Source organism: Pseudophryne corroboree, chromosome 11 (assembly GCF_028390025.1).
Source record: "Pseudophryne corroboree isolate aPseCor3 chromosome 11, aPseCor3.hap2, whole genome shotgun sequence".
NCBI lineage: Eukaryota > Metazoa > Chordata > Amphibia > Anura > Myobatrachidae > Pseudophryne > Pseudophryne corroboree.
In genome coordinates this window covers 285838257-285863445 of record NC_086454.1, presented here as the reverse complement: position 1 = coordinate 285863445, position 25189 = coordinate 285838257, and the positions used below count along the sequence as shown (strand labels likewise).

At 47.6% G+C, this 25189-nt stretch overlaps 1 protein-coding gene across 1 annotated transcript in view; it reads left to right on the top strand.

Annotated features, from left to right (window-relative positions):
- The window catches only part of TK2 (thymidine kinase 2), a 138782-nt gene that overhangs the window by 27111 nt on the left and 86482 nt on the right, over positions 1-25189 (top strand). The window contains exons 4-5 of the mRNA XM_063945406.1: positions 308-361; positions 14052-14141. Coding sequence (XP_063801476.1) covers positions 308-361; positions 14052-14141 — 144 coding nt within the window. The remainder of the gene's footprint in view (positions 1-307; positions 362-14051; positions 14142-25189) is intronic.

The window sequence follows — 25189 nt, the reverse complement described above, 5'->3', positions numbered from 1 at the left end:
GTACCAAACGAGAACAAGTTACAGTGGTGGTTGATGATTCTGCTGTAAGATGTATTCTGAAGGCATCACTAAAGTAGAACCAGAAACAATGCTGGAAGTAATGTCAGTTTACACACTGAGGGGTATTGTATACATGTGATAGTAGTTCAGTGGAAGAAGAGATGGGCTCCCCTAGCAAAAACTGTTACTTTCCATAAGAGGCATATATCAATGGCCATTTCTATAAATAGGGTGTGGCATTGTCTCTTTTCGTAAATGGAGAAATTCATGAAGTATAATTTCTAACATACTGTAATTTGTTTTTAAGGTCTTGACAGAACCCGTGGCAAAATGGAGGAATGTCCACGGCCACAATCCACTGGTAATAATGGCAAATAAAACAAGTTGCAATACTATATATGTCTAAAGTAAGATTAAGTATGGGTTCTTTTTTTTTTTAAATCACAAAAGTTTATTGGCAAAAGGAAAACAATGACATGTAAAAACAATGGACACTCTTGAAGCATAACAAAACTAGTATATATAGAAGATTAAGTGCAGGAGTGTGTCCTCATGTTATCTGATCTATTGTATTTACCTTTTTATTTTATTTTATTTCTTGTATTTTTGTTACTTTAAACATATCCAAAAACAATCGAGAATTAGGAACAAAATTAGGAAACATAATGGAATATTCCAAAGGGATAAACATTAGGATCCTTGAAAGGATTTGTAGAAGATTACCGAGAGAGTTATGTGAAAAAAGAAGGAGGAGTAGAATGAAAAATTAAGGAGAAAAGAGAATGAGAGGGAGAAGGGGAGGAAAAAAGTAAATAAAAAAAAAAAAAAAAGGCCGAGGCATGTCGTGAACGGGGAGAGCGAGTCGGGAGGAGAGTCGTGTGGGGAAAAAGGGCAAGGCGAACTAGAAGAGACCTGGGAGAGTTAGTTGAAATTTAGTGTACCAAGGTGTCCAGACGCCGTGGAATTTGTCCACTGTGTTGTTCATCAAGGAGGAAAGATATTCCATTTTAGCCACAAACCAAACGCGGTTCATGAGTTCCAGACGGGTTGGGGGAGTGGGGAGTTTCCATGATTTAGCAATCTGGAGTTTAGCTGCACAGGCTATATGCATAGCCAGTTTGTTTTCCGACTTGGATAGCTGGCAGGCTGGGGCACACAGGAGCAACGTCTCAGGGGGCAAAAGGGGGCAGTCCGGAACAAGCGACTGGATAAGGGTACGGACCATAAACCAAAAGGAGGCTATCCTCGGGCAGCTCCACCAAGTGTGGAAAAACGAGCCTACTTGACCACATTGGCGCCAACAGAGGTTAGAAGTGTTCGGATATATTTGGTGTAATCGCTCGGGGACCAGATACCATCGCGCGTAAACTTTGTAGGAGTTCTCCTTAATGGAGACGCTAATAGAGCATTTAGAAATATTCAGTCGGATAGTTTCCCACATGTCATCTTCCAGAGGTGTCCCCAAGTCGATTTCCCAAGCAAGTTCATGCGCCGCGCGGGGTGACGCGACTGGAGACAAGATGGAGTGGTACAGATTAGATATAGTGCCTCGGTCCGTGGAGCGATACATGCAAAGGCGTTCCATCGGGGTCGGGACATTAGGGATAGGCGTTGTCCTGGTTGAGGACATAACGAAGTGTCGAATTTGAAGGTATTGATAGAAATATGACGTCGGGAGAGAGTGCTTTGTTTGAAGGTCTGCGAATGAGTACGGTGCATTGTTGTGAAGTAGATGATAGCGGGAGACTCCTGCTCTAGTCCAGTTGGACGCAAGTTGGTGGGAGCGGCCTGGTGAGATGGAGGGGTTGTTCCAAATGGGGGTTAGGGGAGAGGGAGTTGTGTGAAGTGGAAATTTAGATTTTAGCGAATCCCACACCGATAAAGTTAGGGATATTGTTGGCACTGGCTGAATGGTTTTAGGTCTGTGCGGGCGGGGGAGCCATGGAAGGTGAGAAACCGAGTCGACCTGAGCCAGATCACTCTCCAGGTCCACCCATCTCCTTGTGTGCCGTGGAGAGTGCCAGGCGACAAGTTGACTGAGAGCCGTGGCGTGGTAGTATCTTGACAGCGAGGGAAGGCCTAGGCCGCCACACGAAGAGCTTTGTTGGAGGGTCTCCCTGCGCAATCGTGGCTTCTTGTCATTCCATATGAATTTACCATATTGGGTCTGGAGTGAGGCTAGAATCCGAGGAGGGACCGGGACAGGGAGAGTTTGGAAGAGGTATAATATCTTGGGGATGACGTTCATCTTGATGGCATTAATTCTGCCGATCCAAGAAATGAAATGTTTTTTCCATCCTAAGATGTTTTGAGATATTTCCTTAAATAAGGGTGGAAAATTGGCGTCATAGAGAGAGTGGTAGGATTTGGTGATTTGTACCCCCAAATATTTAATGGAGGTATGACGCCATGCATAGGGGAAGTTGGATTTTAGGAGGTTTAGGGTATTGAGAGGGATGTGTAGCGGGAGAGCCTCTGATTTGTCGTTGTTCACCCTATATCCAGAGAGATCCCCATATAGAGTTAATTCTTTGAAAAGATTGGGAAGGGAAATTAACGGGTTAGTGAGGGTGAGGAGGACGTCATCTGCAAAAAGGGAGAGTTTGTAGTGTGATTCTTTGATAGAAAAGCCGGTAATATCCGGATTAAGACGGATGCGACAGGCGAGAGGTTCTATTATCAGAGCGAAGATGAGAGGCGACAGTGGGCATCCCTGTCGCGTACCATTGGTGATGGCGAAGGTGTCTGAGAGGATTCCATTTGTTAGCACAGAAGTGGAGGGGTTGTGATAGAGTGCCGATATTGCTTGTAGAAATTTTCCGTGGATACCAAAGCTGCGGAGTGTTTGATCGAGGAAGGTCCACGAGACCCTATCGAAGGCTTTTTCCGCATCTAATGCCAATAGAAGAGAGGGGAGCATGATGGATCAAGTTGATGGTGCGTCTGGTATTATCTAGAGCTTGGCGTGTAGGGACAAATCCGACTTGGTCGGGGTGTATCAGGGACGGGAGAAGAGGGTTCAGGCGTAGAGCAAGAATTTTTGCGAAAAGTTTCAGGTCGGTGTTGAGAAGGGATATAGGGCGATAATTAGTGACCTGTTGGTGATCTTTACCTGGTTTGGGAATAACAGTGATTAATGCTCTAGTAGTTTCGTTGTGAAAGAGTTCCCCGTTAAGGATTTTATTAAAAGTAGACGTCAAGTGGGGGACTAGATCACATTCGAATGTTTTGTAGTACGCGAAGGGTAGGCCGTCCGGTCCCGGGGCCTTAGAGGGTTTCTGAAGTTTAAGAGCAGCCGATACTTCCTCATCGGATATAGGCCTACATAGTGCAGTGGTTGAAGGAGCATCTAGCTGTGGGAGAGAGCATGAGGTCAGAAAATCGGAAATTCGCATATTTGAGTCAGGTAGGGATGACGAACTGTCTGGGGAGTTATATAAACGGGCGTAATAATCTTTAAAGATAGAATTAATGTCTGAGGGTTTATAGTGGGTGTTGCCATTAGAGTCCTTAAGTGAGACTATGGAGGAGAGGGCTTTACGTGTTTTTAATCTATTTGCCAAGAGGGCGTCAGCCTTGTTGCTCTTTTCATAAAATCGCTGGTTCAGCCAACGGAGAGATTTATCTATCTTTTCTGTGATTAGTGCGTTGAGGGCTGCCCTGGCTGCCATAAGCTGTTTATAGTTCGAGTCCATGGGACTGCGCTTATGAAGAGAGTCTAGGTTTTGGACCTGGTCAGTGAGTTCCTTGAGTAGTGCCTTGTGTTCCCTATTGCGGTGAGATGCATAGCTGATTACATGGCCTCTGAGGACAGCTTTGTGGGCTTCCCAGACTAATGGGGAACATCCTGATTCAGGATTGTTAAAAGAAAAATATTCCTTAAGCAGCCCGGCTATCGTGGATTTGAAGGAGGGGATTTTAAGAAGTGTCTCGTTCAGGCGCCAGGATGGGCGGGAAGTTGGGGTGTCCAACAGATCAAATGCGGATGCGATGGAGGAGTGATCCGACCAGACATTGGGGATAATCGAGGAGGACAGAATGTGGTTAGAGGCCGGGGGGCTGCAGAAGAGATAATCTAGTCTGGAATAAGATTGATGGGGGTGGGAAAAAAAAGTATAGTCCTTGGAGGATGGGTTAAGAGCACGCCAAGTGTCAAAGAGAGATGCCTCTTTAATAAGTTTGGAGAAGGTGTCGGATACATGGCAGGTGCAGGGGCGCTTTTGGGGAGCGGATTTATCTAGCAGAGGGTCTAGGACTGCGTTGAAGTCCCCCCCCCAGGAATACATATCCCGCTCTGTGTTTTTGGAGGGCTTTGAAAAAGGAGCTCAAAAACCGTTGTTGGCCCGTGTTGGGTGCGTATAGGTTGGCTATAGTTACATCCAAGTGTCCCAGCCTGCCAACCAGAATGATATATCTCCCCTCTGTGTCAACATGAACCAAGCTTTGGGTGAAGGGGAGTTTGTTGCTTATCAGGATAGCGACTCCATTGCGCTTAGATTCGCTTGAGGAGTACAACACAGTGGAAAATCGTCTGGAAGATAAATTGGGGTGGCCATTACGCTTAAAATGTGTTTCTTGGAGTAGAACTATGTCTGCGCGTAGGGTGCGGATTGTACGGAACAGATGAGAGCGTTTATGGGGCGTGTTAAGGCCCCGAACATTCATAGAGGCAATGGTGAAGGGCATTGTGCTGGGGGCAGGGAGAGTTTGGGTGAGGTAATAAAAAGGGAGATCAGTAGAAGGAGGCCGACACGCTCAGGAGGGGGAGTTTAGACAAAAAAAAAAAAAAAGGGAGAGAAAGAAAAAGAGGAGAGAGGGAGGAGAAAGAGAGGGAAAGAAAAAAAAAAGGGGGAGAAAAAAAGGGGGGAAAAAAAAAAAAGGGAAAAACAAAAGACCTACAGAAAAAATTAGAGACGGGTAGGAAAAAGAGAAAGAACAGGTTACTCAATACAGAGGAGATTGGTACTCCTGTAGTTAGGACTTAGTGGTCCAGAGAGGCGAGGGAACCAAAGTTCCGTGTCGCCAAAAGGGAGTAGAACAAAGTAAATAAAATCGGGGGGGGGTGGAGATCTAAATGAGTAGAGAAATATCACATAGATGGAGGAGAACAGGTTTCAAACAAAATGTGCACCTGATTGTAGGAGACACGAGGTGGGACGGTGTCCCCTGGGTGAGGGGGGGTAGAGGGGGAGAGACGGGGGGGGGGGGGGGAGAGAGAGAGGAAAAGAAAAAAAAAGAAACGGAGGGTGTGTGAGTGGAGGAGAGAAACAATCAGCATCTGAAAATACAATGAGTACTTATTGTCTGGAGATACCAGAAATTTTACGGCTTACATAGAGACACACTTGTCGAAACCTGCGGGGTCGACCAGCACAGGGGGTCCACAGTGCAGCTTGTGAAGTCCAGGAGGGGGCCAGCGGTGAAGCCGGTTAAATATGCGAGACCCCTATGCCCGTGGACCGTATCACAAACCATAACAGCTAAAACTTGAAAACGTTGGGGCTGCAGGAGGAGAGAGACCTAATAACGCATGATGCAGTCATTCTAACCGTAATCATCTAATAGAGACATTAAGTCCCTGAGCTGGGAACAAACTAAATATGGGAGGCAAAATGGGGTGTAGGGGAGCGATAGAATCTAACCTCAATTGGAAGTAGCATGAAGGGCTAGGGGTGTGTGAGGATATTGGGTTCAAAATCACTCAGTCACGGTGGTAGATGAAAAACCAACAGTGGTTTATTAACAGAATAGGTTATAACACAGTTCAGCACACTTCTGTGATCCAATTCTACACGACAATTCCCTCCTGGAGCTCCTGACAGAACATTACTTCTTAGTCAGTCTTCTGCCTCTCTCTCCACCTCTGTCTCACGTCCCCACTTTGCTATTATCAAACCTTTGTCTTTTCTACAATAAGGCGACACCCCCAGACAGTTTCAGAGCAACCCTATTTTCACATGCCCAGGCATGTCCCCTAGGCCACAATAGATGTTAACTAAAGTAACCTTACTTAATCTGATTGTGTGGCCTGGAATCCATTGTGTGGGGAAGAATGAGGGGGGTGTATGGCCTGACATCTGAGACTGGCTGTATCTTCCCAGACAGAGCAAATACATAGGTTATCTGATCGTCACATGGGGAAACATTATTTTACAAACTATAGCAGAATAACCAATACATTCATATATATACATTGAAAACATAACTGTACCCTTGTAACAATAATATCATACAATATAATACAATATTGCCTAACATGTAACTAATAACATATTGGCAATTGATGAAGTCCATGTGTAGGACCAGGGCTAGGAAAGTAACCACGTGTCTTTTACCACGGAGCGACACGACGCGCCAGCTGTGTCATCACGTGTCGTCACATTACCTTCCCCTACTTTCTCGCCCTGTGTCCTAAGTAGCTGAAGCTTGCTGAGCGCAATGATGCTCTTCTACATCAGACAGTCTGTGCCCCATCATAATAATGACTGGCAGGTTTCTCTTGTGGGTCTGGTGGTTTTTGTGAATAGCATTGTACAGTTTGTACGGAGACCACCTGCGTCCAAGGTCCAAAGTCTGTGGTAATTGTCATGAGGCTTGTGTGGGAATTTCTTTCCCCGGTCTGGTGGGTGCGTGGCCCACAGTACATAAATTAATACAGTCTTACCAGGGTCCGGTGGAAACGTGATCAGCAGTCCATAGTTCTTGTATTTCCCCCGGGTGTCCCATCCAAATACATTAATCAAAGTCCCCTTTGTAGACAGCCGCTGGGTTGGGGTAACAGCATGTGCAACAGTATAATTCAGTAAGTCCAATAACTGCACCTGGGGACCTAATAATTCCCCTACACCCAACTGGGTAACCTCACATTTCAGATAGTCACAATTTTCCTCCATAAACAAAATCTGATCTCTGGGGCCCTCACTCTCCCTCCCCAACAATGTATTCCCTGGGAACCCCACTTCCATCACCTCTGGTGCATCAGGACAGTGGCTTCCCTCCCCCAAATATGAACCACGGGTATGGTAAATGTCAGGGCACAATGGGGATTCCTTCATGCCAGAAGTTTCTTCTGTGCTATCCTGGGTAAATGCTTCCTCCAGCCTGGCTGGCTTGGTACTTTGTGGGATCCTACTCTGAGTCCTGTATGCTTTGACCTGGAGTACAATCTGCTCACCTCCCTTGTGTGTACCCACCAACTCGACCATGGTTGTACTGGAACATGGATGTAGGTTCACAGGGACAGTGGCATTACCTTCTCCATTCACGGCTACATGTCCTGGCTGACCACCATTGTCATGGTTAGAGTCAGTCATTTCACCTTGCACACAATGCCAGTCCAAAACACATTCAGGTGCCCTAGAGTAGAGCAACATGTTCCCTTCCAGTTCCTGAGCTGATGCTATTTTCACCAGGTCTGATAACTGGATTTTCTCTGAGTCATAGGGAAGATTCTGGCATTCAGACTGCAGCTCCTTACCATCAAGTTCACTGAATGGGAACAGACCTCCAGAATCTTCTGGGAGAGATGCAGTAGCTGGGGATACACTGGGCCCTTCCTGAACATCCTTTTCTGATAAAATAACGGGGGCAGCCATGAACAAAGCTTCACAATAGGCCTCCCTCAGCCGAATATGCTGATCAGCCTGAAGTGAGACACTCTTTGCCCTAACCATGCTTATAGTTGGTACATTACCACCTACTGCTGCCCTCGCAGAGATCTCCTCTTCCACCTCTGCCAATAGGAAGGTATAGTGCATCTTCTCCTGGGGTGTTTGAATGACAGACCCCACTCCCTTCTCATTTTCAGTAGCCTCCCCCAAACACAACACTGTAAATGGCTCAATAGCCAGGACTGGTTGGTGCTCACCTGAAGGATTCCCTTGGAGGCTCTGTTGCTGAAGTGGTGGTCGGGTGATAGTGGCAACTTCTTCCTCAATGTCTCGCTGGCACTCTGCGATGGTTTCTATATCCTCCAAGCCCGCAAATGGCCAGTTGTAACACAGCTCAGACTGGTCACCAAGTGTTTCACTGCGACATTCCCCCAGGGACAAGAGAACGGGTTGCAGACAGTGCTTCCTTGCATCAACCTGGTCAAGGTCATCCTTTTCCAGTGTAACATACTGGGCAGACAGTTCTTGACGCTCTCTCACTAAGTCCTCATCTTCCGTCTCAGCAACAGGGAAGTTGTAGTGCAGTTCCTCCTGGGGTGCCTGGATTGTGCTCACTGCTTTCTTCACTTCAACGCGTGCTTCCTTCCATATAGACCACTGGGCAACTTCTTCCCTTGGGTATGGGAGAAGCTGTTGCAGGTGGTGCCTTTCCGCATCCACCCTGTAACCCTGGTCTCGCCATGCTGGGGTATCTAGGGGCCCCCGATCCAATGCAACTTCCTCTGGATCTGTCCGGGAAGACAATTTACTCTGCACTTGCCCTTCCGTCTCTGTATATTGTATACTTTGTGTCATTTGGGCCACTGTTTCGATCACTTCCTCCCTGAATTCCTCAAACTCTGGCTCCCCCAGCAGATTCCATGTGGCTGCTTCACTTCTGCAGTGCATGAATGCATTCCCCAGATGACACAACTTGTCCTGTATGCTGGATACTCTCCACCTGCTGATTTCCCACTGAGCTTCATTCCAGTACTCCCAAATGTACTGCATCTTGGTAACTATACATAACGGATCCGGCTTCCCAGCCTGCCGATATGCTGATGAACTTCCAACCACAAGCTCCACTGCCCTGGTTCCACTACTGGTCTCCTCCGCTGAGGCCTGGACCATATCCTCCTCTTCCTCCTTATCACAAGGGTGCTCAACGTCCCATTGAGCCAGTTTTCCAATTAGGGATTCCTTGGTATCCACTGTATTAAACTTAATCCGTCTTCCTCGACAGAGGTCCTGTAGTTGATGCTTCTTGTTGTATCGGTAACATAGCGGGGCGGAATCCATTGCCTGCTGTGGTTTATACCTTTCTGCTGGTGTCTTGAGTGATCCCACTGCTGCCGCCAAATGTGAGGATATTGGGTTCAAAATCACTCAGTCACGGTGGTAGATGAAAAACCAACAGTGGTTTATTAACAGAATAGGTTATAACACAGTTCAGCACACTTCTGTGATCCAATTCTACACGTCAATTCCCTCCTGGAGCTCCTGACAGAACATTACTTCTTAGTCAGTCTTCTGCCTCTCTCTCCACCTCTGTCTCACGTCCCCACTTTGCTATTATCAAACCTTTGTCTTTTCTACAATAAGGCGACACCCCCAGACAGTTTCAGAGCAACCCTATTTTCACATGCCCAGGCATGTCCCCTAGGCCACAATAGATGTTAACTAAAGTAACCTTACTTAATCTGATTGTGTGGCCTGGAATCCATTGTGTGGGGAAGAATGAGGGGGGTGTATGGCCTGACATCTGAGACTGGCTGTATCTTCCCAGACAGAGCAAATACATAGGTTATCTGATCGTCACATGGGGAAACATTATTTTACAAACTATAGCAGAATAACCAATACATTCATATATATACATTGAAAACATAACTGTACCCTTGTAACAATAATATCATACAATATAATACAATATTGCCTAACATGTAACTAATAACATATTGGCAATTGATGAAGTCCATGTGTAGGACCAGGGCTAGGAAAGTAACCACGTGTCTTTTACCACGGAGCGACACGACGCGCCAGCTGTGTCATCACGTGTCGTCACAGGGTGATTGCCAGAAACCAGAGATTGGCCACCCAGGCTACTATGAACATATGGAGTCTAGTGAGTTTGGACTACTACAAGGAGTGGCCTCGAGATAATTCCAGAAAAAGAACAAAAGGCATCATGGGGTAGGGATGGGGGGGGGGGGGGATGAGAAGGGAGGAGGAGAGAGAGAAGAAAAAGAAAAAAAAGGGGGGGGGGGGGGAGAGGGGTATATGGGGGGAGGAGTGAACACATGCATTACGTGAACTTTACATCGAAATCCTTATAGTTGTATCATCGTATAACAGTATAACAGTGTAACAAGGAGTGTGACCCCCCGACAACAAATAATCAATAAAAAGTTATACAGGTGTCTGGGGGGGGGGAAGCATGCATAATAGTGTAGATTATTCAAGGACTGAAGCAGTTATCGATGGATAGGAAAAAGGGATCGTTGGAGGACATCCAACCTAACACATAATCCAATTTTAAGGTGAATGGTCTGCTCCAGCGGGGGGACCAGCTTCCTCTATGTGCGAGAGCAGGTCCCTGCCCTCACGGGGATCTCTGATGATGACCGTCTTTCCCTGGAGGTCAACTATTAGCTTGAATGGGAAGCCCCATCGGTACCGGATGTTTCGGTCCCGTAGTGCCTTCGTGAGATCACGGAGTTCTCTTCGTTTAGCTAAGGTCAGAGGGGCCAGATCTTGGAAGAGCTGTAGTTTAGAAGAATTGTAGAGTACATAAGGCTTTCCACGGGTGGAGTTGAGGACCCTTTCTTTATCCTTAAACTTGAGGAAGCGAAGGACCACATCGCGAGGAGGTTCTCCATCCCTAGGCTTAGGGCGAAGGGCACGATGAGCCCTCTCTAGAGGAAGCTGTACAGCCCCCAGGTCCGGAATCAGAAAGGAGAAGAGGTCGTGAAGATAGGGTTCGAGGTTGTCCATACTGACGGATTCCGGGATGTTGCGGATGCGCAGATTGGATCTGCGTTCCCGGTTCTCAAGATCCTCGTTTTTAGTGCGGAGTTCTGCCAGTTCTGAGACAATGTGGTCCAAGTCACGACCCGTATCGTTTAGAGCCTTCTGGAAATGGTCCTGACGGGATTCCATTTTCGAGGCCCTGGAAGCTAGGGAAGAGATGTCCGTCTTAATGGAGGCCACCACCTTGTCCAATTTGGACTCCAAGGAGTCCTTAAAGTCCGAAATAAGGGAGCGGAGAGCTAAGATATCATCCTTAGTGGACGGAGCAGAAGGCGGGGAGGCGGAGCTTTCCATAGAATCGTTAGGAGGGGAGGGGGGACCTCTATGTTGAGTGTTCTTGGTGCCCCTGGTAAAGTGTTGAGAGATATCAGCACCCCCTTGTTTAGGAGTCTTGGACGAAGATTTCTGCATGTGGACCGGAACAGTATAGGGTAGTATACTATGAAATATGATCCGGCAGGGGAGGTTGGAAATCTAAAAAAAAAAGGGGGGGGGGGGAACACCCAGGGGGGGACCACGTTCCTCGTTGTCAGGTGGTCATGGTGCCGGAGGTTTGTGTTGTGGAAATGCCGGTAGTGGGGACTCCGCGTCAGAGGTAGGAGGGGGTCCTTTAATCCAGGGTACCTCCGTCTTTGCGGGTAGAGGAGTGAGAGTCCCGGTTGTTTAAAACAGGCTAGGCAACGAGACCGTCAGGGCGAGTCAGATGTGAGTAACGTCCCGCCGGGGACAAAAGTCGGCGTCACCGTGGGCAGGGCCAAGCCAGACGGAGTGTCCAGCAACCTGCGAGTGGTGACAGGAGCTAGTGGCTACTCCGCAATCCCCTAGTAGGCCGGTGTGCAGAGGTAGGGAGCAGCAATGATGTCCCGGCTCGGGGGAGGGCAGAGGTTGGTTCGTGGTGTATGGCGTCGAGGGGGAGCCCCTGGTGTCTTCTGGTGGCAGCTCGCCAACCCTCCGCTTCAGACCCGTCGTGCGTCCTCTGGTCACGGCGCCAGCTGAGAGCACCCTCTGAGATGGTCTCCGGGCACTTCCTAGCTCCACAGATCCCAGGTGGCCCCAGCGATCCCGGGTGCCCGCAGAAGCCGGCTGTGCTAGGCTACGTACCCCCAGCTGGTCCCCTGGGAAATAGTGCACCAGAGGGCTGGGGAGCAGTGTGTTATTCCCCCCCGTGTCCCTGGGAGTGTGCGTCGGCCCAGGGGTGTAGTATAGTCCCCTGTTTAGAGGGTCAGTGGGCCTCTTGAAGCTGCAGCCTGGAGAGCGGGGAAAGAAGAGCCCGGCCCAGCGCAGCCCCCTGTGGAGCCCAAGCAGCCGACCGCACAGCTCTCTGCGACCCGAGGACGTAAGTAGCAGGGGAGGTGAGGCGCGTCCGTCAGCCCGAGCAGGGACGGAGGACGGCGGGCGCGGCGGCTAGCGGGAAGCTCCGTGCACGGAGCGCACTCACCCGCACGTTGTGGTCTTTTCTCTCTTCCACCAGGGAGGACACAGGGGATCCAAGCTGGGCTTCAGCGCGTTGAGGCGGACCCTCCAGGGGCCGGTCCGCGGCGAGGCTCCAGCGGCCGGTCCGGGCCGTCTCCCAACTCGAGGCCCCGGCTTCACTCCGGGGGAAGGCCGCAGTCCTCAGGAGCACTTAAAAGTGCTCCCCGACTCCGCGGGTCCCCCCAGACGTCGGCAGCAGGGCAGGTTAAGCCACTGAGGGGTGCCTGGGAGAGTCAGGCAATGGGTGGGAGGGTATTTTAGGGTGAATCTCCGTGGTGTTTGTGGGAGCTGAGATGAAACACGGCCACCCTCCTCAGCAGTCAGGCCACCCAGAATATACTAGAATTTATCTGTTACAGTCTACAAAGTGCAAGCTAAAATGTCATTGTTCGCTATGGGCAACACCTTTAAACTTTTGCAAACTTTCTCCCCTGTAAGTATTTTAACCCTAATCCTAACCCTAACCTACGCCTTCCGCAGTCTATGCCTAACCCCAAGTATGGGTTCTTTTAGGGGAACACCTATTTCTAGATAACATGTATCTAGCTGTTCTTGATGAGTGATCTTTTCAAGGGTTTGTAGTTCAACAACAGCGGTTTAGTGCCGCTTCCGCTAGTGTGTTTTACTGACCGGTCACAGTATATTCACTTTGAGCTGCAGGTTTTCTGTGGGTGGTAATGAGTTCCAGGCCCTTTATGTTATTAGTGTTGGATGCCAGGTAACTTTATGATGCCAAATATACATCCCTTTGTTGCCGGGGCTCCAAAGACCTTGTAGAGCAGGGGTGGCCAACCAGTCAGAGACAAAGAGCCAAAATATCTTGCTAGGTACGTCAAAGAGCCGACATCAAGCCGAAGGCGCGTTTGCAAAAATGTGGTGTGACCTGGTGCCTGCTAGGCCACACCCCATGGTATAAAATACAATGAAAATGCCAGATCCACATAAAATACATTTTAAAGCCAGAATCAACATAAAATACACTGAAAAAGACACTTCCACATAAATTAACTTAAAAATCCAGATCCACATAAAATATATTGAAAAAGCCATATTCACATAATACACTTCAGCTCCTCCATGTGTCACTCCAGCCAGTGCCCCATGTGTCAATGTGTCACTCCAGCCAGAACCCTCCTGTGTCACTCCAGTCAGCTCCCCATTGTGTCTCTCCTGCCAGGATTCTCCTTTGTCACTCCAGCCATCTCCCCACTTTGTCACTCCTGCCAGCACCCTCCTGTATGACTCCAGTCAGCTCCCCCATTATGTCTCTCCTGCCAGGATCCTTCTGTGTCACTCCAGCCAGCTCTCCCTTGTGTCACTCCAGCCCACCCTCATATGTCACTACAGCCCAGTATCTAGCTCCCCCAGTTTTCAGTTGCCGTAGTGCTGCTGTGTGTCTGGTTGGAGTGCACCAGTTTCCAGGATCTGTTGTGCTCAGGTGACTGAGTGTAAGGAGCCACATTTGAATAAAGAAAGAGCCTCATGCGGCTCAACAGCCACAGGTTGGCCACGCCTGTTGTAGAGGATGTCCAGTTGATCTAAAGTTCCGGTACCTCAGTCTACTTTTTTCTTTATGCTCGACCTGTTTTAAACAATTTATCAAAACTCTGGGACTGTCCAAGGTATCGAAACCTTGTAAATTTCCCTTTTCCCACAATTTGCAGCTGAGACCTTAATAACTACTTTTCTTTTTGGGGACCAAGGCAAGTCCCGCAAATGTAGTATAATGGGGAAGCATTCTTTCCTTTTTTTATTTTAACTTTCCTTGGGGAGTTACTCTGAAACTTGAAAAAAATCCCACAAATGTATCCCTCCTTTATTTAAAGAAACAAGTATCTTTTTTTTCCAAGAATAAATGATGAGTGTTTGTATTTATTGTGAGTTTTTATCTTTGTTCAGGGTTTAATGTACCTGGATCCTTCAAGATGGGGGTTAACGCTTCAGACCTATGTTCAACTGACTATGCTGGATGTTCATACAAGACCATCGGTAATTGTATTAATGTCTCCTTGAAATACTTATCACCCCTGTCTCTCTAGTGATAGAGCCATGGAATTAGTTCAGCAGATAACTCAGTGATGCAATAGCTGATAAATGAATCAAGCTATATGGGATTTAAGGTTTGTTACTGAGTTTTGTTTGGTATGTAGAGGCTACCATCCAATCCATATCGGCAACCGTCAAGTTGTTGTTTATTGGGAGGCCATAAGGCACAGAGCTGGCGAGGGTGAGTATCACCCAAGGATCCTGCTCATGAAAGTTCTACAGTTCAAGCTGAATTATTCATTCCCTAAATTGTACTGTATCCATAGAGGCTTCATCCATATGCGTTGTGATTACTATTTATTTTCTGAGGGTTCTGTGGGTTTAATTACTGACACGCGAAAAAGACAAAAAAGAGATCCCCAGTTTACTGTGCTGGTTTCTATGGTAAACCAGGACAGCATTGTTGTGCTCATAACTGAGTGATTGGGTGCTGATAGCCAGATTACAACATTGGAAGTAAGTATGACACCATTTGTGAGGCTCGCAATAATATAGGGGGTGAGTCAGACCTGATCGCTGGGCTGCTAAAATTGTTGTCCTGCGATCAGATAGTCGCCGCCCAAGAGGACTCTATATTCGCCGTGCAAGTGTGAGATCGCATGTGTGCGCCGAGCTGCTAAAAAATCCCTCAGTCACCGGACAGCCGCAAATCCGTTTGCACCTCACTTACCATTGAATGATTTTTCCAGTGTGTGCGCAGCCCAGGACTTATTCCTACAGTGTGATGAGAACAGGCTGATCGGAGCCGGAGCTGACGTCACACACCCTACTTGAAAACTCTGGGGAAGGCCTGCGTTTTTCCTGACACTCCCAGAAAACGGTCAGTTACCACCAACAAACGGCCTCTTCCTGTCAATCCGCATGCAGATGGCTGTGCAATTGGAGTTTTCGCACCAGCCTGTCGCTGACTGGCGATGCCTGTTGTTTTACGACGATCGTGCGCATTGCGGTGCATGCGCAGTTGATCGCTGATCGACCACTGTACGAAAACGCACAGCAGCGATCAGGTCTGAATCACCCCCATAGTCCATAGTACTATATTTGTGGGCATCTACAGTATTTTGCTAGGTCCCTTTAAATTCCTATTTTTAATTTTAATATTGTGTTTTCTCTGACGTCCTAAGTGGATGCTGGGGACTCCGTCAGGACCATGGGGAATAGCGGCTCCGCAGGAGACAGGGCACAAAAATAAAGCTTTAGGATCAGGTGGTGTGCATTGGCTCCTCCCCCTATGACCCTCCTCCAAGCCTCAGGTTTTTGTGCCCGTCCGAGCAGGGTGCAATCTAGGTGGCTCTCTTAAGGAGCTGCTTAGAAAAAGTTTTTAGGTTTTTTATGTTCAGTGAGTCCTGCTGGCAACAGGCTCACTGCATCGAGGGACTTAGGGGAGAGAAGTTCAACTCACCTGCGTGCAGGATGGATTGGCTTCTTAGGCTACTGGACACCATTAGCTCCAGAGGGAGTCGGAACACAGGTCTCACCCTGGGGTTCGTCCAGGAGCCGCGCCGCCGACCCCCCTTGCAGATGCTGAAGATTGAAGGTCCAGAAACCGGCGGCAGAAGGCTTTTCAGTCTTCATGAAGGTAGCGCACAGCACTGCAGCTGTGCGCCATTGTTGTCACACACTTCACACCATAGGTCACGGAGGGTGCAGGGCGCTGCTGGGGGCGCCCTGGGCAGCAATGTATAATACCTTTTATGGCTAAAAAATACATCACATATAGCCCTTGAGGCTATATGGATGTATTAAACCCATGCCAGATATCTCAAACTCCGGGAGAAAAGCCCGCCGGAATAGGGGGCGGGGCTTATTCTCCTCAGCACACAGCGCCATTTTCCTGCTCCGCTCCGCTGTGAGGAAGGCTCCCAGGACTCTCCCCTGCACTGCACTACAGAAACAGGGTAAAACAGAGAGGGGGGGCACTTTTTTTGGCGATATTTTATATATTTAAGCTGCTATAAGGATACAACACTTATATAAGGTTGTTCCCATATATATTATAGCGCTTGGGTGTGTGCTGGCAAACTCTCCCTCTGTCTCCCCAAAGGGCTAGTGGGGTCCTGTCTTCGATAAGAGCATTCCCTGTGTGTCTGCTGTGTGTCGGTACGTGTGTGTCGACATGTATGAGGACGATGTTGGTGTGGAGGCAGAGCAATTGCCGATAATGGTGATGTCACCCCCCCAGGGAGTCGACACCGGAATGGATGGCTTTGTTTATGGAATTACGTGATAATGTCAGCACATTACAAAAATCAGTTGACGACATGAGACGGCCGGAAAACCAGTTGGTACCTGCCCAGGCGTCTCAGACACCGTCAGGGGCTGTAAAACGCCCTTTACCTCAGTCGGTCGACACAGACCCAGACACGGACACTGAATCTAGTGTCGACGGTGAAGAAACAAACGTATTTTCAAGTAGGGCCACACGTTATATGATCACGGCAATGAAGGAGGCTTTGCATATCTCTGATACTGCAAGTACCACAAAAAGGGGTATTATGTGGGGGGTGAAAAAACTACCTGTAGTTTTTCCTGAATCAGAGGAATTGAATGATGTATGTGATGAAGCGTGGGTTAACCCAGATAGAAAAGTGCTAATTTCAAAAAAGTTATTGGCATTATACCCTTTCCCGCCAGAGGTTAGGGCGCGCTGGGAAACACCCCCTAGGGTGGATAAGGCGCTCACACGCTTATCAAAACAAGTGGCGTTACCGTCTCCTGATACGGCCGCCCTCAAGGATCCAGCTGATAGGAGGCTGGAAACTACCCTAAAAAGTATATACACACATACTGGTGTTATACTGCGACCAGCCATCGCCTCAGCCTGGATGTGCAGTGCTGGGGTGGTCTGGTCGGATTCCCTGACTGAAAATATTGATACCCTGGATAGGGACAGTATTTTATTGACTATAGAGCAATTAAAGGATGCTTTTCTTTATATGCGAGATGCTCAGAGGGATATTTGCACTCTGGCATCGAGAGTAAATGCGATGTCCATATCTGCCAGAAGAAGTTTATGGACACGACAGTGGTCAGGTGATGCGGATTCTAAACGACATATGGAAGTATTGCCGTATAAAGGGGAGGAATTATTTGGCGTCGGTCTATCGGATCTGGTGGCCACGGCAACTGCCGGAAAATCCACCTTTTTACCTCAGACCCCCTCCCAACAGAAAAAGACACCGTCTTTTCAGCCGCAGTCCTTTCGGTCCTATAAGAACAAGCGGGCAAAAGGACAGTCATATCTGCCCCGGGGCAGAGGAAGGGGTAAGAGAGGACAGCAAGCAGCCCCTGCCCAGGAACAGAAGCCCTCCCAGGGTTCTGCAAAGCCCTCAGCATGACGCTGGGGCTTTACAAGCGGACTCAGGAGCGGTGGGGGGTCGACTCAAGAATTTCAGCGCACAGTGGGCTTGCTCACAGGTGGACCCCTGGATCCTGCAGGTAGTATCTCAGGGTTACAGGTTGGAATTCGAGAAGTCTCCCCCTCGCCGGTTCCTAAAGTCTGCTTTGCCAACGTCTCCCTCAGACAGGGCGACGGTATTGGAAGCCATTCACAAGCTGTTTTCTCAGCAGGTGATAGTCAAGGTACCCCTCCTACAACAAGGAAAAGGGTATTACTCCACGCTATTTGTGGTACCGAAGCCGGACGGCTCGGTAAGACCTATTCTAAATCTGAAATCTTTGAACCTGTACATACAGAAATTCAAATTCAAGATGGAGTCACTCAGAGCAGTGATAGCGAATCTGGAAGAAGGGGACTTTATGGTGTCCCTGGACATAAAGGATGCTTACCTGCATGTCCCAATTTGCCCTTCACATCAAGGGTACCTCAGGTTCGTGGTGCAAAACTGTCATCATCCGTTTCAGACGCTGCCGTTTGGATTGTCCACGGCACCTCGGGTCTTTACCAAGGTAATGGCCGAAATGATGATTCTTCTTCGAAGAAGAGGCGTATTAATTATCCCTTACTTGGACGATCTCCTGGTAAGGGCAAGGTCCAGAGAACAGCTGGAGGACGGAGTAGCACTAACCCAATTAGTGCTGCAACAACACGGGTGGATTCTGAATTTTCCAAAATCTCAGTTGACACCGACAACACGTCTGCTGTTCCTGGGAATGATTCTGGACACGGTTCAGAAAAAGGTGTTTCTTCCGGAAGAGAAAGCCAAGGAGTTATCCAAACTTGTCAGGAACCTCCTAAAACCAGGAAAAGTGTCTGTGCATCAATGCACAAGAGTCCTGGGAAAGATGGTGGCTTCTTACGAAGCGATTCCATTCGGCAGATTCCACGCACGAACTTTTCAGTGGGATCTGTTGGACAAATGGTCCGGATCGCATCTGCAGATGCACCAGCGGATAACCTTATCACCACGGACAAGGGTGTCTCTTCTGTGGTGGTGGCAGAGTGCTCATCTGTTAGAGGGCCGCAGATTCGGCATACAGGACTGGGTCCTGGTGACCACGGATGCCAGTCTGAGAGGCTGGGGAGCGGTCACACAGGGAAGAAACTTCCAGGGAGTATGGTCAAGCCTGGAGATGTCTTTTCACATAAATATACTGGAGCTAAGAGCGATTTACAATGCTCGAAGTCTGGCAAAACCCCTGCTTCAGGGTCAGCCGGTGTTGATCCAGTCGGACAACATCACGGCAGTCGCCCACGTAAACAGACAGGGCGGCACAAGAAGCAGGACAGCAATGGCAGAAGCTGCAAGGATTCTTCGCTGGGCGGAAGATCATGTGATAGCACTGTCAGCAGTGTTCATTCCGGGAGTGGACAACTGGGAAGCAGACTTCCTCAGCAGACACGATCTACACCCGGGAGAGTGGGGACTTCATCCAGAAGTCTTCCACATGATTGTGAACCGTTGGGAAAAACCAAAGGTGGATATGATGGCGTCCCGCCTCAACAAAAAACTGGACAGGTATTGCGCCAGGTCAAGAGACCCTCAGGCAATAGCTGTGGACGCTCTGGTAACACCGTGGGTGTTCCAGTCAGTGTATGTGTTCCCTCCTCTGCCTCTCATACCAAAAGTACTGAGAATTATACGGCAAAGGGGAGTAAGAACGATACTCGTGGCTCCGGATTGGCCAAGAAGAACTTGGTACCCGGAACTTCAAGAGATGCTCACGGAGGATCCGTGGCCTCTACCTCTAAGACGGGACCTGCTTCAGCAGGGACCGTGTCTATTCCAAGACTTACCGCGGCTGCGTTTGACGGCGTGGCGGTTGAACGCCGAATTCTAAGGGAAAAAGGCATTCCGGAAGAGGTCATTCCTACACTGGTAAAAGCCAGGAAGGAGGTGACTGCACAACATTATCACCGCATTTGGAGAAAATATGTTGCGTGGTGTGAGGCCAGGAAGGCCCCCACGGAGGAATTTCAATTGGGTCGATTCCTACATTTCCTGCAAACAGGATTGTCTATGGGCCTCAAATTGGGGTCCATTAAGGTTCAAATTTCGGCCCTGTCGATTTTCTTCCAGAAAGAATTGGCTTCAGTTCCTGAAGTCCAGACTTTTGTAAAAGGAGTACTACATATACAGCCCCCGGTTGTGCCCCCAGTGGCTCCGTGGGACCTTAATGTAGTTTTGGATTTTCTCAAATCCCATTGGTTTGAGCCACTCAAATCGGCGGATTTGAAATATCTTACATGGAAAGTAACCATGCTACTGGCCCTGGCTTCAGCCAGGAGAGTGTCAGAATTGGCGGCTTTATCCTATAAAAGCCCATATCTGATTTTCCATTCGGACAGGGCAGAACTGCGGACGCGTCCTCATTTTCTGCCTAAGGTGGTGTCAGCGTTTCACCTGAACCAGCCTATTGTGGTGCCTGCGGCTACTAACGATTTGGAGGATTCCAAGTTGTTGGACGTGGTCCGGGCATTGAAAATATATATTTCAAGAACGGCTGGAGTCAGAAAGTCTGACTCGCTGTTTATATTGTATGCACCCAACAAGCTGGGTGCTCCTGCTTCTAAGCAGACGATTGCTCGTTGGATTTGTAGCACAATTCAACTTGCACATTCTGTGGCAGGCTTGCCACAACCAAAATCTGTCAAGGCCCATTCCACAAGGAAAGTGGGCTCATCCTGGGCGGCTGCCCGGGGGGTCTCGGCATTACAACTCTGCCGAGCAGCTACGTGGTCGGGGGAGAACACGTTTGTAAAATTCTACAAATTTGATACCCTGGCTAAAGAGGACCTGGAGTTCTCTCATTCGGTGCTGCAGAGTCATCCGCACTCTCCCGCCCGTTTGGGAGCTTTGGTATAATCCCCATGGTCCTGACGGAGTCCCCAGCATCCACTTAGGACGTCAGAGAAAATAAGATTTTACTTACTGATAAATCTATTTCTCGTAGTCCGTAGTGGATGCTGGGGCGCCCATCCCAAGTGCGGATTGTCTGCAATACTTGTACTTAGTTATTGTTACAAAAAAATCGGGTTGTTATTGTTGTGAGCCGTCTGTTCAGAGGCTCCTACGTTTGTCATACTGTTAACTGGGTTCAGATCACAAGTTATACGGTGTGATTGGTGTGGCTGGTATGAGTCTTACCCGGGATTCATTATCCTTCCTTATTGTGTACGCTCGTCCGGGCACAGTATCCTAACTGAGGCTTGGAGGAGGGTCATAGGGGGTGGAGCCAGTGCACACCACCTGATCCTAAAGCTTTATTTTTGTGCCCTGTCTCCTGCGGAGCCGCTATTCCCCATGGTCCTGACGGAGTCCCCAGCATCCACTACGGACTACGAGAAATAGATTTATCGGTAAGTAAAATCTTATTTTTTTTTCCATTGGTTTTTAAACCATCCTGTACCTCTCACCTCAGTCACTGCCTCTCTAATGCCAATGTTCAGTGGGGGAAACAGGTTTCCTGTGCACACTAAGCTCTGTCCCATTGTAAGTTTATTGTAATATTGTTATGAAACACAAAGAAGATCGACATGGTCAAAAGGTAAACGTGTTTAAGGTCGACAGGTTCAGATGGATAACTTGAAAATGGTCAACACACATACAGTAGATGCAAGTTTTTTTTATTTATTTTTTTTCTGTTATTTCATACTTTACCATCCACCTGGACTACAATTGGGAATAGTAACCTTTGCTGATCGCAGCGAGGCATCTTGCCCAACGCGTAGCGACCCCGCGGGTGTACACATTTCAACTAATTTGACTTTAACATGGTTCAAAATACAAAATGACACCCAAAAAAAAAAAAAAAAACCTGCATTGACCATAACAAAAATATTGCTTTTAGACTCCATATTGCTATCCTCCCACCGAGTGGCTTCGGGACATAATGTACTATCATCAGTGTCTCATTACTGATGCATAAGTGGGGATTTTTAAAAATCCTTCCCATTATATCCATGTATTCCAGACTCTCAGGGGTCACAGACAGCCTGCCCAGGAATGCAGACTTTCTTGTACTTGCAGCTGTACCTCTCTAGTAACAGTGTTTCTTTGTTAGCGTTACTGGTCTGTTGGGTCTGATTCAGGTTTGTTAGCAAAGCAAAAAAGCACAAATTGGACAAAATCATGTTGCACTGCAGGTGGGGCAGATGTAACATGTGCAGAGAGAGTTATATTTGGGTGGGGTGTGTTCAAACTGAAATCTAAATTGCAGTGTAAAAATAAAGCTGTCTACCATTTGAAGGTTACATGCAAAAGCAACCAGTATTTCTGCAGCGGAGTGCACTGGTATTCCACAGGGAATAACATCGGGGTGTAGAGTTGGATCTTGATCTGAGGCACCAACAGGCTAAAGCTTTGACTGTTCCCAGGATGCACTGCACCGCCTACTCTATATCCCCGCCTCCATGCACTGGAGCTCAGTTTGTAAATTGGTGCCTACAGTGCAGGCAACTAACGCAGCCCTGAAAAGAGCTTTTCTGACAAGAAAGAAGACTTCAAAGGCCGCAGCATATGCACTTGGTGCTATATGTCATGCTGACATATCGTGCTGAGGCTCCCTCACCTCCCCCAGCGGCGCTGTATACTCCCGCGCCCTGGTTGCCGGGGTACTTACAGCGGAGGCGCACCGGTCTCATCAGGCACACATGCCACTGCTGCTCTCCTAGATCGCGTGGCCGCACGAGGAGGTAAGATGGTCCCCCAGGTGGGACCCGCCGAAATCGCAATCTGGACGCCGTCTCCGGAGACAGACCGCGCCGCTGGCGTAGACACTGTCAGTGTCAGTTAAGAAAAAGTGCATACCTACAGGAATATTTAGTACAAGTATTCTGTGATATACATCCAGTATTTACTGTGCATTGTTATATCTGTATACATACATAGCTTTACGTAGTATTGCTAGTCCAGTGCAGTTTTATTGTTTGTAATAATTTCTGCATTGTACATGTAACTGTGTGTGCCTTTAGCTGCTGTGTGGTTCCTATTCCGTGTATCTCACACACGTTGCTATCCCTGTATTCTGTACCCTGATGGGGGCTAAAAGAATTGAGACAGCTACACAAGGTTAATTGTCAACGTTTCAGGTGCTATTTAATCACACCTTTCGTCAGGATACAAACATAACATTTAAAACATACCTTATATAGATCCCAGTGCCCAGACCCACATCACCAACACCGCCCACTTCCGGTCACGGGTGCCGTCACAGCATCCGGCCGTCCGCACCCGACAGGAGAATTTGTTCCCCTGGCAACCAAGAACACTCCTGGTTGCCTCCGTGCTCCGTGCCTTCCACCCCCAGCCCGCCCACCGGAAGCGCGTCAAAACGCATCTACCAATAGGCGGGCGGGAGAGTCAGGACCCATCACCAGGGCAACCAACAAACAATAACAAAGAAGCACCGAACAGTGCACGGACTCCGCTGCTGTATAGCATCATGAATCATAAAGGGACATAGATCTATTACTAAATAGTGCACACAACAATCCAATGGATTACTTAGATTAAATGGATTACTAAGCATAATGCAGTAAACACCTTGTTCATAAAACTGGACCAAATCGCATACAAAATGAAACATCAGTGCAATGCGGACATCTTTCAACTATAATTTGTTGTGGCTAATTGGTGCTGCTAATTTAGATCATATAAACCCAGTTAGATACAAGCAGAAGCATTTATAAACAGCATAAACGAGACAAAATATCTTCAAGGCCTATAGGTGAGACAGTATTAAGATCATATATCTACCGTGCCTCTAACTACAATAATTTCATATAATACACAAAACTATTCAGTGGATTACTTAGATTAATTAAATCAATTAGCTTAATGAAACCAATGCAGTAAACCCCTTGTTCACCAATTTAAACTGATTCAACCACAATCTGTTAGAGCTTATTAATACTGATAATTTAAATCAACTAAGGCCAACTAGAGAAAAACAGAAACATTTATAGAAAGCATAAAAGAGACAAATTCTCATTAAGGCCCATTGGTGAAACAATGTTGAGGTCATATATCCACCGTGCCTCCAACTGCAATAGTTTCTTATTCCGATCCCCTCCTCTCGACATTGGGGGGACATGATCCACCAGCTTATAGCGCAAAGTAGCCATACTATGGCCTACTTCCTTGAAGTGACGCGCTACTGGCTGTTCGGTAGCTTTACCCTCCAGGGCCATTCTGATAGCGGATCTGTGTTGTGCAGCCCGCTCCCGGAATGTACAAACAGTTTTACCAATATATGCTAGTCCGCAGGGACATTTGATGATGTAGATTACAAATCTTGAGGTGCATGTCAACACATGCTTGATAGCAATGGGTCTGGGCACTGGGATCTATAAAAGGTATGTTTTATATGTTATGTTTGTATCCTGACGAAAGGTGTGATTAAATAGCACCTGAAACGTTGACAATTAAGCTTGTGTAGCTGTCTCAATTCTTTTTGAAAATCCGTGGAGTGCCGCCCGTTTCTCTCTCTCTGTATTTGCTCTGCTTGGACCGTGGGAGGGCACCCAGGTATTTAATCAATTTGTTTGGAGTGCCGGTCATATTGGAACTGTGTGTATTAGATCTCTGCTTGTCAGATTTTTATTGGACATGGCAACCATTTTTCAGATATGATATGGATTTGTGTCAGTACTTTTCTCATTATTCACTAAGTTCTTCTTTTTCACACATCTATTTGTGAACACGGTGTTTTGTTATACATAAGGACTTGCTGCTACTCTGAATAGTTCACTAGCATGGAGGGATTATGCCAAAGCAGATTGAAAAACATCCCAGGTTTTCAAGCTATTACTCTGCCTACAGGGGAGTTTTTAAGCTTCACTGATTCTGAGGCAGAGATGGTATTAACAAAGGACACCTTTAAAAATGCTGCTGGTGTTGATGCTGCTGAAGATATCTACTTCTCATTACTCAAACTAAAGAAAAAGGAGATTGATTATCACCTGCACAGTGTTACAATCTCTGATTATTATAGGGAACGGAAAATCCCTAGGGGATTCAGGATCAGAAATATTGCTACTATTGGGAGGATGAATTCAGAGTTCTGTCGCCGTTGGGTGGCAGTGTTGAATAAATGCTCCTTTGACCTGATGTTATTGGTGATAGAAGAATCAACCAGAATCATGAATGAAACTAAGAATAAGATAGCAGAAGTGGTAAGATCCTCCAATACTCTTTTGACAAGTGACCCGAACACGGATTGGATGACAAAACTGAATCAAAAGGTTGAGTCATACAAACAGGAACTGATTAAATATAAGAAATCTAAACTGGTAACAGTTAATAAGGATTATGAAGACCAAACAGTTTACCCCTGGGCAACAGGGCGTTATCCTTTAAGAAGGAAGAAATTCTTCAACAAACGGAGTTCGAGGCGTTTTCTGACAGATACTGAGGTGTCCACTGGGGAAAGCTCAACAGGGGAACAGGAACCTTCAACCAGCACCCAAAGCAGCAAACCCCTTTTAGGGACCTCTACACGCACAGGAGGTGCGCGAGGAAAAGAATACGCTCCCAAACAAGGAGGGGCGGCCAAGGGGAAAGGAAGAGGAAAACGTTAATCCCCCAGAA